The sequence below is a fragment of the Miniopterus schreibersii genome, assembly GCF_964146895.1.
Source record: "Miniopterus schreibersii genome assembly, chromosome: X".
Lineage (NCBI taxonomy): Eukaryota > Metazoa > Chordata > Mammalia > Chiroptera > Miniopteridae > Miniopterus > Miniopterus schreibersii.
The window spans coordinates 88,080,737-88,095,819 of NC_138104.1; the positions used below are offsets into that span (position 1 = coordinate 88,080,737).

A 15,083-nucleotide genomic window follows, 5' to 3' on the forward strand; every position below is an offset into this window, starting at 1 on the left:
ATACCCGCTTATATCTAGACTTCAAATAGCAACCAATGCATGAGGGGTAGTTTCCAAGATTATTTCTCTTTCCTAGATAAAAATAAATGATTTTAATTATTTCTTAAATTTATAATTTATATTTTCTATTTCTGTCTATACATATGTGTTTTGATGTTAGTTCATAATAAGTATTTCATTAACAATTGCATCCTTCTTAAAAAGGAATTACCTCAGGAAAAGGTAATTGGTCTAAGTTTTGTGGATTCCCATGCTACCAATTAGAGATTTAGTAGATGACAGGTAATAAGCTTTTCTTTTTAAATGCAAATACCATCCTCTGGATAATAAGGGCCAATTGGTCTTTTATATCTTAGTACATATTACTTTAACACTGCAGGTTTGGTTTAAGCGAGGAGAGGAAGGGAAGGAGAGGTAATTTTGTACTGTTAGAAAAACAAAATTCAACTTCGTATATTTGAAGAACTAATTGGCTTTATTAAGTGATTCAGGAATTGGGCAGCATCCCATCTAGCAACTAGAAGGACGCTCTGAGGGGATTGTACAAAATGGAAGCTTTTTATAGGAAGAAGGGTAGGTCAAGGGAACTATTAACATTAGAAAAGAAAGGATTGTTTTTAAATCAGGGCATCCTCTTGGGGGGGAAGGGAGCAGGCCAGTGTTTTTATCATGCAGATCGCCTCTTCTTTCTATGGGAGATGGAGAGGGCCCGCGTGACAGATTACCTGTTTGGTGTTGACCAGAAAATTCCAAACTGTTGATTAAGGTTATATTTCTGGGACAGGAAGAAACAGCAATTAAGTTGAGTATTAAATCTAGGTTTGATATCATGGGCTTTAGCACAAGTGATGCCAATTTAGGCCTGTGGTTTTCTCTTTAACATTACCCTAAGAAATTTCTAGAAAGGGAAAGAAAGTCCTTGGGGTATGTGGTTCACCTCAGAAAGGCTTTCGCATAGTGTGAGGGTTTGAAAAGTGGAAAATAAGAGCTGTAGAGCTTGGCAAAAGGAGTATATAAGGAAAGGCAAGCCTTCCGAAAGGGAAGTTGTAGTTGCTTTGTAATGCGGCAACTACTCCCTGTGCCTTTAAACTGTCTCTCTGCCGGGCCAGCTTTGTCCCTTACACCAAAAGGTTGCCAGTTTGATTCGCACTCAGGGACATACCTGGGTTGTGGGTTTGAGCTCCAGTCAGGGAGCATATGGAAGGCAACCAGGCGATGTTTCTCACATCGATATTTCTCTTTCGTATCTCTCTCTCCCTTCCTCTCTAAGCATATCCTCAAGCGAGGATTAAAAACAAAAACAAAAACAAAAAACTATCTATCTGCTTTCATAGCAAAAGTTATTAATATTGGCTTTAGCTGCTCAGTATTAGTTTGGTTATCTGGGTGTATTTACTATATGCAGTAAATGCAATTATTTTGTTTAATTCTAGAATAGAATGTTCTAGTTAACTGAGAAATGCCAGATAATATACAGATTATACATTTTCAAGGAACAGCAGTCCACTCAAAGATACTGAAACTATGCTAAAAGCACTAGTATTTGATTTTTTTGACTATATAAATATCATAGTCACATAAAAGAACAATTATTAAAACAGAAATGATTACTTTTTAGAAACATCAGTTATTTTCAAATTCCTCTATTGCCCCTTCTAGCTCATGACTATGTATTCTTACAGATTTAAGAAATACAGTGTACATAGAAATTATATTCTGTTTTTTACTTATGATTTTTGTACACATTTACTGCAGAGGAGAGAGACCACTGGGTTGATGTGTTATGTAATTTTAATGTCTTCTCATTAAGCATTGAAATCATTTCTCTTTTTTCTTGGTTAATGAATATCTTTATTCCTAAAATGTATTTATTTCTCTTCTTTTAATATTTGATTAGGGGGGGAAAAAATACCAAAAATGAGATTACTGGGTAAATGGGAGTAAGGGTTTGTATGTCACTTGATGTCGCCAAATTGCCCTAATGGATACTCTGCCCAGCAGTAGTGCATGAAATGTGCTTATTTTACCAATCTTTCTAGCTTTGGATTTTATTTTTTTATTATTTTAATTGGTGTCAAATTGTGCCAACTTGATTTAGCAGTCTATTTTTTTCTTTTTTGAAAGTTAAGTTTTTTTTTAGAGTTTACAGTGAAAAGGAGTTTATCAGTGAAGGAGTGGGACAGGGAGAAGGCTGCTACATAGGCAGAGCCCCTCCCTAGTGGGATTTACTTCTTTCATTGAGGCTCATTTAGTTGAGGGTTAAGGCTTTCACTAAGGGGGAGGGATATTCAGGGTTTTTCCCAGGAAGGTGTGGGGACTTCTCAGAAAAGCCCAGGCAGCCACGTGGTGTCCTTTAGATGGGCTTTCCATTTCTAAGGGGGCGGGGTTTAGTATGCTAATGACTTACAATGAGCGTATAATGAGGCTAGGGGTTCCCACAAGGACCATGTTGGATTGAGCTGGTCTTTTGTTGTTTCTAAGCCATAAATCCGTTGGAGGTTGGTTGGTGTTGTTTTTTTAATAAAAACTTTTAATTCTCTCTCTTGTTTGTCCATTTATCAATGGCTTAACCCAGCAGGCTGGATTTGATAGAACTGTCTTAGCGATTAATATTTTCTTAATGCTTAAAAGCCTTCTCCATGCACTTGCAGCAATGCTTAATGGAAATTTGGGGTTAATATGCTTCCACATGAACTTTTCATTGGTTTATTTCTTTCTTTGATGTATGATGTTTCAAGTGATGAAATACATAGTTTGCTAATACTCAGTTGCCAAAGACAAAGAAGAAAACATATGTCACTTGATTTAACAAGATTCTTATATTTGCAATTTTATTCAAATTTTAAAGTAGGATATTTTTAAAGTATCATGAATCACCTGAGCCTTCAGAAAAGTTTATGACTGGCATAACAGCATTGTTCCTTTGGTGTTCAATGTTTTCTAGATGCAGCTTTAGTTGAATACCAGTAGATGGCACTAATTACATAAACAATTCAACAAGTTAATGAAGAGGGAAAGAAGTACAGGAAGTATTTTTTTCTGTTCACAGTTGGTATATGTCAAACATTCAACAACTATATGGGAGCTTACTTTTATACTTTTTTCTCTCCCCTGATAAAAACAATTAAGATCAGTTTATTTCCACTTAATTGCTACTAAATTGAAATACCTGATACTGGTTCTTATTCAACATGCTGCATTTGAAATGTTTTGTCATGAAAAATGGGTTAGCTTATACTCTTATGACTGACTAAACCACATGATAAGTTAAAAGCAGTTATGTAGACATGTTCTGAACTGAGGATACTTTGGTACTAAGTTTTTCATTTTAAAATTAAACTTATTGGGGTGACATTGGCTAATAAAATTATATAGGTTTCAAGTGTTGTACAATTTTGTATATACAATGGAATACTTCTCAGCCATAAGAAAAGGTGAAATACTGCCATTTGTGACAACACAGATGGATGTTGAGAATATCATGCTAAGCGAAATAAGTCAGACAGAAAAAAAATCAAGAACCATATGATGTCTCTCATATATGGGATATAAAACTGAAAGCAACAAATGAACGAACAAGTAAAACAAACAAACCAAAACACATAGAACACAGGCAATAGTATGGTGGTTACCGGAGGTGGGGGGTAGGAGTCATAAAGGGTACAGGGGAGTCAAATATATGGTGATGGAAGAAGATTTGACTTTGGGTGGTGGGTATATACGTTTTTTTCATTTTATAACAAGCATGTGTTATAAATGTATTATAGTAATTTGAAAAACATACAATAAATAATTTTTAGGAGGACCAAAAAGAAACTGTGATTAGAGATTTCGGAGAAAACTGACATCCATTCTCTTTCCCATATCCATCTGTAGCAGTTGGCCAAAGACCTCCACCAGTGGAAGATAAATGTCGATGTGGCCAATGACTTGGCACTGAAACTTCTCCGGGATTATTCTGCAGACGATACCAGAAAAGTACACATGATAACAGAGAACATCAATGCCTCTTGGGCAAGCATTCAGAAAAGGTATGAACTACGTTACTTCTAAAACTATTGTTGGCTGGAATGATGGCGTGGTGACACTGGTTGGACAGTGAAGATGTGTTTTCCCAATCTTGCTTAACCAGGCTTGTGAGGATCCAAGATGACAAATCTAATAAAACTCACAGGTTTGCCCAAGTCCTCTTATTTTAAAGATGAGGGACCTGGGGAAATTACGTGATTTTCCCACAGTCACAAAGGTAGTGACATAGCTAAGAGATTATACAAAACCAAAATACTGATTTACAGTAAAAGAACCATTGATCAGTCTGCTTTGAGACTCTACCCAAAGAAATATCAAGGAAATTTTTAAAAAATGATTTTGAACTAAGAGCAGAAACTTAGGAGTAATGACCTATTGATATATGGAAAATAAGAGACCAAGTAAATCTTGAAATTGAGTTAGAGACTGAAGAGTGAAAACTACTGTGAAAATGCATTAAAGCTGCTGACTCAGGGGGAATAGAGCAGCTCTAGTCCTGAATTCCAGACAGTGGGTGTTCAGATAACCATGGAAAAGAAGATTCACCCTGAAGTTGGGGAGTTATATTTGGAGCTCTATCAAAAAGACCCTGGTGGAGAGAGGGACTCCTCTCAGTGATAAGGTTGGACTTTCTGATCCCAATACAGATCCAGTATCTGTTCAATTAAGGCCCTAGTAGGCTCAGGAAGACTTTCTCATATGCAGTCGATTGATATCGCAGAGTCAATAGTTAGATCTCAATGGGAAATACCTGTTTTTCAATGAGAAGCCTCTTTAGAAAAGTAAATTAAGATCAGAAATTAATTTGATGGATTTAGGGAATGTCTATGGTACAAAACCAGGGTTTCAGGGGAGGTCTGTGTCATTGACTCACTCTTTCTGGCAGACCCCTGTCTACATTCTCATGCTCTTTGAATCTCCAAGCACCTCTCTCAGTTCTTTTGATCACTTTATTAAGGTCTTTGGAATCCTACAGGAAGGGCTTCTAGTTTATACTTTGACATGGTCCCTAAGAAGCTACCACTTAAAGAAAGTATATAATTATTTCTCTAACGGGTAAAATAAAGTAGAATGTTAGAAGCCAAATTACATTTTTCGCTGGTCCATACAGAATCTGCAATTTGCCAAATTTATTTTGACTCATTCCTCTAAGGTTCTTCCATATTCTTTCTCTCATATGCTCTGAAATTTCATCCACTTGTGTAGTTTCAGTCCGCTGATGACTGTCCATTTACACCAGTTGCAGCTGAGAAGGATCTTTTGAGTTTCAGACCTGCATATCCTACTGATTTCTTTCCATTTTAATGTCCCCCAGAAACTTCAAACCAAGTACACCCTATGCTGAGCTCATCTTTGCCCCCTTTCAACCTTTGTCTGCAAATGTCACCTACTTCTCTCCCAATGAGCCCTCTCCAGTGAACGTGACCACAGCCCATTCAGTTGTCCAAGTCAGAAGCTCATGCTTGCCTCTTCCATCGTAGCCACACTAGCCAAGCGATTACAAAGCTATTTACTGCCCAAGTAGCTTTCAAATCCAGTCCCTTGCCATCAGCCCTACGCCTTGCCTGCCATGCCTTGCCTTAATGACATCACTCACCTAACTGGTTTCCCTTCTTCTAGCCTTCCTGCCTCCCATCCACCCTCCACATAGAGTACAGCATATTCACGTCGCTCACCCTCCTCCCACTCTTAAAGCCTCTAGTGACTTATCCATTATTATTTGAAGAAAGTTCACACTCCTGTAAATGATTTCAAGGTCTTGCAGGATTTGACCTTTCCTTAAAACTCCAGCGTAATGGCCTGCTCTCGCTCTACCCCCCCTTTCCCATCGCCGACACAAGTAACCTGGAGCTGTGTCACTTCCTCGTAGTCATGTTTTGTCTCCCCACTTACCTAATGACCAGGTCTCAGTGTAAATGCCAGTTCCTGCAGGAAGCCTTCTCTGACTACCAACCCTCAAGCCCCTGCTCTTTGGGCCCCTTTTGTAGTACTTATCTCACTATCCTGGAGTTAAGTGTTTGCCGGTCTTGCTCTCCACAAGGATCTTATGCTAGATACTAAACACTAGTTAAGTGTTTGCTGGCCTTGGCCCTGTGGGGGTGTGCACATTGGCTGCTTGTACACCATATTGCCTAGCACTTAGCTTGGCATAGAGTAACTACCCCCAAAACATTTTTTATTAAATAGGTAAATGAACAAACGAACAAAATCACTAACTACAAGTGTTTTGATGTGCCAGTAACTCAACACAGAAGAAAGACGTATCCCTTAGGATGGCCTCCAGTTTCAGCTAACTGGAAACCCAAGCCCAGTAGCTCGCCCAATAGAGGTCTGTTTTCTCACTTCGTGAGAAGTTCAGAGACAGGCAGGTGCCGATGGCTCCGTGGCTCAGCAGTGTCATCCCTAAAGTCTCCGTGTTTTTCTTGGCATTTTCTCAGAACATTTGCATCCCAGCAGGAAGAGGAAGGGAAGGAGGTGGTGCTTGCATCAGGAAAGCCATGGCTTTCCCAGGAACTTTAGGGCCTGAACTATGTCCAAAGCCACCTCTGGTTCCCAGGAATTTAGGTAGAGCCATCCCATAGAGAACGTCTGCCGATGGGCATGGAAAGAATGAAGGGATAAACGGGCATGCTGTAGGTGGACAGTGTTGTTTTCTGGAGAGAACCACTCAAAGCTTTGCGTAAATACAGTATACCCATGCAGCTCGTATAGTCGCGCAAAGTGTATTTGTGCGGTATATTCACGTAGGATTGTAATAGGAATGGGCCATTGGGCCTAATGGTTGCTCTGAGAGGTCGTGAGAGCTGCGTTCCCTATTAGCTGATTCCTTTACGTTCAAAATTCACATTCACATTCTGTGTATGCTCTGTGTGTGTCAGCCGCACAGATGAAACCTGACTATGGCTTCTCGAATTTTACGTTCTTATAGATCTTATACTAGATACAGAACAAGAAAACTCTTCGTGTGATCTTTTGGATTTGGACGTTTGAATCCAATATCTTGCCCAGCTAATCCCAGAAGTGAAGTCACCTCCTGCTGCAGATCCGGGCTGTCCAGTAGGGTAGCCACTAGCCACAGGTGGCTATTTAAATGTAAATTCATTATCATAAAATTTAAAGTTGATTTTTCTCCATCTCATCAGCCACCTAGGAAGTGCTCAAGAGTCACATGTTGCTATCGGCTTCCCTGTTGGCCAGTACAAAGTAGAAGGTTTCCATCATCACTGAGAATTTGCAGCAGTCCTGCTCTGGACCATCTTTGTCTGCATTCACCTAAGCCGTTCAGGGCACATTTATAACAATTAGACCATATTACTTACTCCAAGAGAAGTTTTTTGCCAAATTTTATAAATAAACAGTGTTTCTTAACAGAGCTGTTCACAGTATCCTGTTTCCTTGTTTCTACCTTATTTCTTCTGTGTACCCATTTTCTAGAGTTGGTGTTTAAAGTCTCAAAAACTACAACTATCACAGGATGTAAACACTTTCACTTTTGTTGTGAATTATATAAACATAATTTTAAAAGGAGAGATTATTTATATTGATATTCAGGTTATGGAGAAAAAGTATCCCATATCTTTGAAAGTATCTGTAACCAAGACTTTTCAGGTAGAAGGGACTCTGTTGAAATCATTTTGATTACATTATTTCTCAGTTCAGTTTTACTACTGAACACTAATGCATTGCCTAACCTGAAACTTTCAATCATATGGATAAATATGATTCGAAAGCCTATTAAAAGCAGTAAGACTTCAATTCTGTTTTAAATTGTTGAATGTTAAATAAGACATAAAAAATGTAACTTGGAAGAACTTTACTTGATATCATACACTGGCAGGGTGTCGTTTCAAGACCTAATCAAAACCAAAAGTCAGCTAATTTTTTTACATTTTAGCCTTCAAGTTTATTAATAGGTCAGAGGACCTTTGTTTACCATTTTATACAGATAAATATAAATATAAATAGCCACGTGGGCCTAAAAGGAACTTGTCTACCATTCATGAATAGAAGAGCAACTTGTTTCTCAACTAAATTCCATAGTTTAACGATTCACATCAGAACATAGATCATCGCTGTGACCTGTGTAGGAAAATACTTTCTTTTCCTGATCCTGTTCCTTGTAGAGTACATGTTAACACATAAAGACAGAAACGAGGGTCTCTGCAAGTTCATGTCTTGCTCTTCAACCTCCGGGAACAGATATGCATTGGTGAGTAAGGTAATATTAGATGTGATATTACAAATTATTGTGAGAAGCCTCTAAGGATTAGATTTCAAGGACTGCCATCTGGCTGATGACTTTATGATGACACTGTCATGAGATTTCATTTCCTTATTTCTATTCCGGGATCACTCTTTAAACAAGAAATGAGCATTAAATCTGAACTGTCTGTCCGTTGCTGTAGGAGGGCTTCCACAACTACCAATCAGCAAGGAGCCAACCGCTCAAGAGGAGGGCTGTTCCTAGCTCAGAGGTTTCAACAGGCTGACAGTTCCTCGCAAAAGCTCCCAGATACCCGAACAATCTCTCTAGGTTCTTAGAAAGACATAGCATGTATATTTGAACATGCACGCACGTGTATATGCGTGTACATAGACGAAAATACACTATTCCTTAAGTAATATCTCAGTATTCTACTGTCCTTCCTAGTAATTTGTTTCAAAATTTAATAATACGATTACTAGTTGATAAACTGAAAAACTGTCACCTGTGTTTTCCGTCTTTGACAACCATGAAGGCACTTCTTGCTTCTCTAGTTTTAGATCCTTTCTCTTTTTCACTTTAAAGAAACAAGAAAAGGGAGGGGGGGAACTATGGATCCCTAGTATGTGCGCAGCAAAGAGGTGCTTGAGCTGGGCCCTGGGTCTCTTCCACATTCTCGAACAGACGCTTTCAGCAATAGCTGTGCTTTCTTTCTCGGGGATCTTCTGTTTCTTCTTTCTTCTTGCTCCTTTCAGCCAACCCTCATGCTCCAGTCTCCTTCACCCTAAAATACATTTTTTACAATACCACCTTCTGTGTCTAGCCCTGCTTGCTTCCCCTTGCCATAACTGACATGCTGTTTCCTGTTCTTCAGCTCCTGGTTCTGCTTTGACCCGCTCCGCTCTGGCTTCCCCAGCCCCACCACTTTACTGAAAACAGGGGCTCCCTGAAATCGGCAGTGACTCTTATAATAGCTAATTGCCCTACTTGGATTTATTAACCTACTTTATTTTAACGTTGATCCTATTGATTAACTCTACCAGTTGAAACTTTCCCTTCCTTGGTTTCCAGAATGACAATATTCTCCTGTTTCTCTAGTCGGTATGATTAAGGGTGAAGTGCTTGGCACAGCACCTAGCACACGGGAAGAGCTCAGCATACGCCATCTACCCTAAACATCCTGAGAATTCACTCACTCCTCAGTGAATGTTTTAATGCTAGGTAGGTGCTAGGTATGTGGGCTCAGCTCTTGGTCGTAGCTGTACAGTGGTGAACATCCCTACCCTCATGAAGCTTATATTCTGGAAGAAGGTGGGAGACAGACATTAACAAATAAAAAAGTGAAATCTATGGCACATCAGATCATAATAAAGAGGAAAAGGAGTTGAGGGAGAGAGAGAGAGAGAAGGGGAAGAGAGTGCTGTTATTTCAATCTGCTAGTTAAGAAAAGTCTGAGTGGAAGGGTTACATTTAAGCAAAACCTAAAGAGCCTGAGGATGTAGCCCTGTTGATAACTAGGAGAACGGCCTAGGAGGGTCCTTATAATGCCCTGAGGCAGGAACATGCTTGGCAAGGTGGAGGAACCTTAAGGAGATCAGTGTGGTAAGAAAGGGGCAGCCAGCCAGTGTGTAGTAGACCCGAATTCAGAGAGGGAGAGGAATCCAATTGCATTGGGCCCCATGGGCCTCTCCAGGGACCTTTGCTTTTCCTCTGAACGAGCTGGGGGTCATTGGAAAGTTTTGAGCAGAGGAATGGCATGTTTTGACTTACCTGGCCCATCTGTTATAATAGACTAAAGGGAAGCAGCGAACCATTAGGGGGCTGTCACCATCATCCAGTCAAGAGATGACTCTGGTTTAGGCCGCAGGAGGAGAGGTGAATGTGGTAGCAGGTGGTTGGATTTCACTATATTTTGGGGACAGGACACAAAAGGTTTTATAATGGACTGGATTTCGGTGTGAAAGAGAGTGAGAAAAGTCTACAGTTTTTAGCCTAGGCAACTAGAAAGTGAGGTGCCCATTTACTGAGATGAGGAAGACTCTGAAAGCACCACGCTTTGGGGAGATGTAGACCCGTTCCCTTTGACCTGTCCATCACGCATCCAGGTGAGACGCGGAGTAGATAGCGAGATATAAAATCTTAAGTTCTGGGGAGATGGTAGTGACTTGAGATGCAAATTTGCAATTTTAACAATAATTAATATAGCTCTCTTTGCTGTATACAACCCTTAAATGTTGGTTTTCCATTCTTAATTCTCCTTTCTCTGTACACTTTTTGAGTACCTTTGTCTTTTGACTTCAACTACCATTAAGACTCCTCAGTTTGTTTTCCTCACCCAAGGATAAGTTTTTATTGATTTTAGAGAGAGAGAAAGGGGTGGGGGAGAGAGAGAGAGAGAGAAAGAGAGACAGGGAGAGAGAGAGGGAGGGAGAGAGAACATAGATGTAAGAGAGAAATAGCGAAAATAGCGATCTTTGCCTCCTGTGCATGACCTCACTGGGTATCGAACCCCCCACCTGGGTGTGTGCCCTGACCTGGAATGGAACCCGCAACCCTTTGGTGCACAGGGTGATGCTCAGCCAACTGAGCCACACCGGCCAGGGCAAGACTCTTCAGCTTTTATTTTAATCTTACATCTTTCTCGTGACCTCCAGAACTTACAGCTACCTACCATACATCTCCATCTGCACATCCTACAGGCTCCAAAATGTGTCATATACAATGCATTATATGCCCCTAAAACAATGCTAGATTTCCTGTTTTCAGTGTAATTGAATTACCTAACTTTATTGTCTCTAAAACTAGAAACCCAAGATATACCTTCTACTTTTTTCTCCCTCTCTTCTCTATTCTCCTAATACATGTATTAAATTGGCTTTTAAATTCTGTGAATTCTACTTCCAAAATTGCTCTAGAAGCTATTCCCTTTTCTTTATTCCTATTGTCCCCTCATCCTAAAGCCTCTCCATATTTGACCTGGGAGATTGTCACCACCTTTTCTCTGTGCTCCCAGCCACGGAGTGTCTACACTCACTTGGCCTTCACAGTGGCCCCAGAATTAATTTTCTTAAAACTAATCTTCTGGATTCCCTTTGTTCCCAGCACTCTTTTTCCCCCTCTTGAGATCTGAGGGATGATACTTACGTATGCGATATGCCTCCAAAAGCATACCCAAGTTTTTCTGAAAATAAAAATAAACAGATAGGTTTCAAGTGTACAATCTATGACGCATCATCTGTATATTGCATTGTGTGCCCACAACCCAAAGTCAAATCTTCTATCAAATCCTATATAATTTTATTAACCAATGTTACCCTAATACATTTATTTTAAAAATAAACAAATAGCCCTGGCCAGTGTGGCTTGGTTGGTTGGAGAGTCATCCTGTGTACCAGGAGCTTGCGGGTTTGATTCCTGGTCAGGGCACATACCTAGGTTTCGGGTTCGATCCCCAGTCAGTGTCCTCCCCCCTTCCCTCCCTCCCTCCTACTGTCCCTCTCTATCTCAAATCAAAAGCAAATAGTATCACAAATTTTTGTTTATCAGGATGTTTATTTAGCAGAGGGACAAGCATGTGAACTTCATTAGAGAATCTAATGCTCTATCCACAAACGCTGTCCTTTCTCCAAACATTTTTGGAATTTGTTTTCTAGAACTACCTGGGGACTACTCTGTCATTATTGTATTAGCCACACCTTGTGTTTTGCTCAAAAATCATGTTCAATAGTTGTTTGTGAATTGAACGAAATCATCAGATGTTAGTGCTAAATGGCTTTGGATTATTTCCAAAAATGTAAAGATGAAGATTTGCTGCTGCCCTTGAAGCTATGTAAAGAATGCAATATGATGCTAGCAGGGCATTTGTTTCAAATACAACCTCTTATTTAGTCAGGGACTGCTTATGATATATTTGTAGCATGTTACAGTCATAAATATTAAAGCTACAGATGACCTTAAAGCTGCCCGCTCAAACTTTTCAATTTAGAGTAGCCTATTTTTAATCCCTCTCATGCAAAATATACCTTCTATTCCATGTTAAGGACTAAAAGGATTTGGTATAATATTAAAAAATACAATCCACAAGCAATTCCTTCAGGTACACTTCTTTTGGCAGTCTGAGGAAGTTTCTTTTGGCTCTTTAAGAGAGAGTTATAAATACCTTTATGAGGTATTCCCATTTTTATACTGCTGAGATCCAATATTCCCAACTGATTATGAAGCCCAAGAATTCTCACCATCTAACAACAGGATAATATAACACCTGTAATGGGGATCCTTGGGGCTCCGGGCCAGGGAGTGTCATTATCCATCCAGATCTAAAAGGTTCGTGGTGGTAACTGCCTGCTTCATTTTATGTCATCTCCCTTAAAGTAATCAGACTGTTTCTAGCTTGCAGGAATTGCACGCAAAGGGAGACATCTGGAACCACATCACTGGTGATTTACTGCTGTGGAAAATTGCCTGGTGATGTGGCCAAGTAACCATTTCCATTCCTACCTAGTCCTGTAGTTCTGAACCAGGCTGGCCAGCCCACCACAGTATGTGCTTGGAAATTTATCCAGGAAAGACTCTAAAATTAAAGAAAATTTCTCATTGTTTCCCAAAGAAAAATTGTAGGACCTGAACAGACCTTTCTTTCTTCATTCATAAATGTAATGTTGCGTTGTCTAAAATGAAAGCAAATGGGAGAAAGTTTCCCTTCCTTGGTTTAATTGAACAATTCATGTTAGCAACAGCATCTATTATGTTACTTTTCAGTTATATTTATATTTCCTTTGCATCACCACTATTCTCAAAAAAGTCTTTAAAATAGTGAATAAAATATATAAATTAGCTGGAGTTTATTCTTAGAAAGGTGAGTTATTTTGACAAATATCTGTAATCATCATTCGACTTATAATTGTCCATTTCTAACAATCGCATAGTTTGGGGATCTTTTGGCTTAATTCAGTTTATAATAGGGATTGATTTTTCTCTACATCATGAATTCAATTGTGTTCTTTCTTTTTAAAAAATGATGCAGGATATATGTACAGGTGTTGGTAAGTTTTGTGAAAAGTAGTCCTTTAAATCCCCCCCAGTGTGGAGGGGGTTATTTAAGCAGTTCTAGGTGGTGGCTAATAGCTGCTCTTTCTGTAGCCCCCTTTTACCTGCTGGGAAACCTGATACCGTCCCTGGCTAATTGAAGCAAAGAGCCTGGCTCAGGTCCTTTCTCTGGTGTGGAGCAGTTTCAGACTCTTGAGCCAAGCAGAATCTGAACTCCTGGCAGCCACTACCTACTTCCCATCCCAAGCCTAACAGCCTCGTGTCTTCAGCCCTGCACACACTTTGCGTTTCTGTGCCATTTCTGACCAAAGAGCTATTTATCTTGTTTCTGAGTTTAGATTCTGCCTTTTTTAATTTTCCAGTTTTTATTTTATATACCATTGTTCCGTGTTTAGAAGTTTCTTCTATACTTCGACATAATTTTCCTACTATAAAGTGATACTTAATGTAGAAAAAATTTTAAATTTAGAAAGAATCACACTGAACATTTTTAGCATTTCCTTTCATCATATTTTTGTAAGTATAGTTTGCCTATTTTTATTTTACTTACTCCCAATTTATTAACAGTCAAGAGAAGTTTCAGATAGTTTTGATTAGTAAGGTAATATGCAGGTATTCTTTATTCAACAAAAGAGTCTGAGGGGAAATACTTCCTTGAGGTATTTCACATGGTGGCTTATTAAACAGGCAGAAACAAAAGCAGTGGCCTCATGCCTCCAGCCAATGCTCAGTGCTCTGTCCATTCGGCCTAGCATCAGTGTTCACCCAAAGACATGAAGCTATTTAAATTAGCCAGGGAACCCATTTCCCATGCAAAGCAGTGGTTACATGTTTTAAGTATCTTCTAATATTCAGCTTTGCATCCCTACTGTGATGCTCATTTTATCACTCTCAGTCCAGTCAGTGTCTTCGTGCCACAGGGCACTTAAAGCAATAACACAGACCGACTGTGCACACCTTTAGAGGTTATCACCACATTGCTTAGATTTGTGGCTGCTCCCACAATCCCTAGGAGTTGTGGTTTTCTTCTATATTGTAAGTATTCTAGATCTACGTAATGAGATTGAGTTAGCTGTTAAACATTAACTTTATCATGAACTCTTTTTAAAAACTATTTGACCTGGCCGACTTGGCTCACAGATTGAGCATTGACCTAGGATCCAGGAGATCTCCATTCGATTCCCCGTCAGGGCTCATGCCCGGGTTGTGGGCTCCATCCCCAGCAGGGGGCACGCAGGAGGCAGCCGGTCAATGACTCTCTCATCATTGATGTTTCTATCTCTCTCTCTCCTTCTCCCTTCCTCTCTCTGAAATCAATAAATATATATATATATATTTAAATGAAATAAGCCCCCCATAAAAATGACCAAATACAGTTTTCATCCTGAGACAGATTAGGTGAAAAATAATAACCATGAATTCATGATTATTTATAATTTTATGGGGTTTTGGTGGTGAGATATGGTCCATTAATATATACTATGCAAATAATTCCTAAATTGTCTGTTAAAATAGAAGTGCTAAAATGGCATTTTTCGTTTTAGCTCTGAGGATAGCTATTGACCTCTCCTTAGAGCTGGTGTTCCAAACCCAAACCTGGGACTCTGAGGCCTATGCTCTCTTCATTGTTGCTTAATGGATACATATCAATTTGGAAGGAGGTTCTGGCAGCTTTTCACAGTAATCTAATCTCATCTCTGTCCCTTTCAATATTTTCATCAGTGACTTGGATGGAGACGTAGATACCATTCTTATCAAATTTGCCCATGACACAAAGCAGGGAGAAATAGCAAATACAGCAGAC

The 15,083-nt window shown here is 39.4% G+C and overlaps 1 protein-coding gene across 5 annotated transcripts in view; it reads left to right on the forward strand.

Annotated features, from left to right (window-relative positions):
* DMD (dystrophin) overlaps window positions 1–15,083 on the forward strand; it is a gene marked incomplete at its 3' end in the record, with an annotated part of 1,946,774 nt that overhangs the window by 1,469,120 nt on the left and 462,571 nt on the right. For all 5 annotated transcript variants that reach the window (XM_081125527.1, XM_081125528.1, XM_081125524.1 and 2 more), the window contains one exon: window positions 3,877–4,031. In XM_081125527.1, coding sequence (XP_080981653.1) covers window positions 3,877–4,031 — 155 coding nt within the window. The remainder of the gene's footprint in view (window positions 1–3,876; window positions 4,032–15,083) is intronic.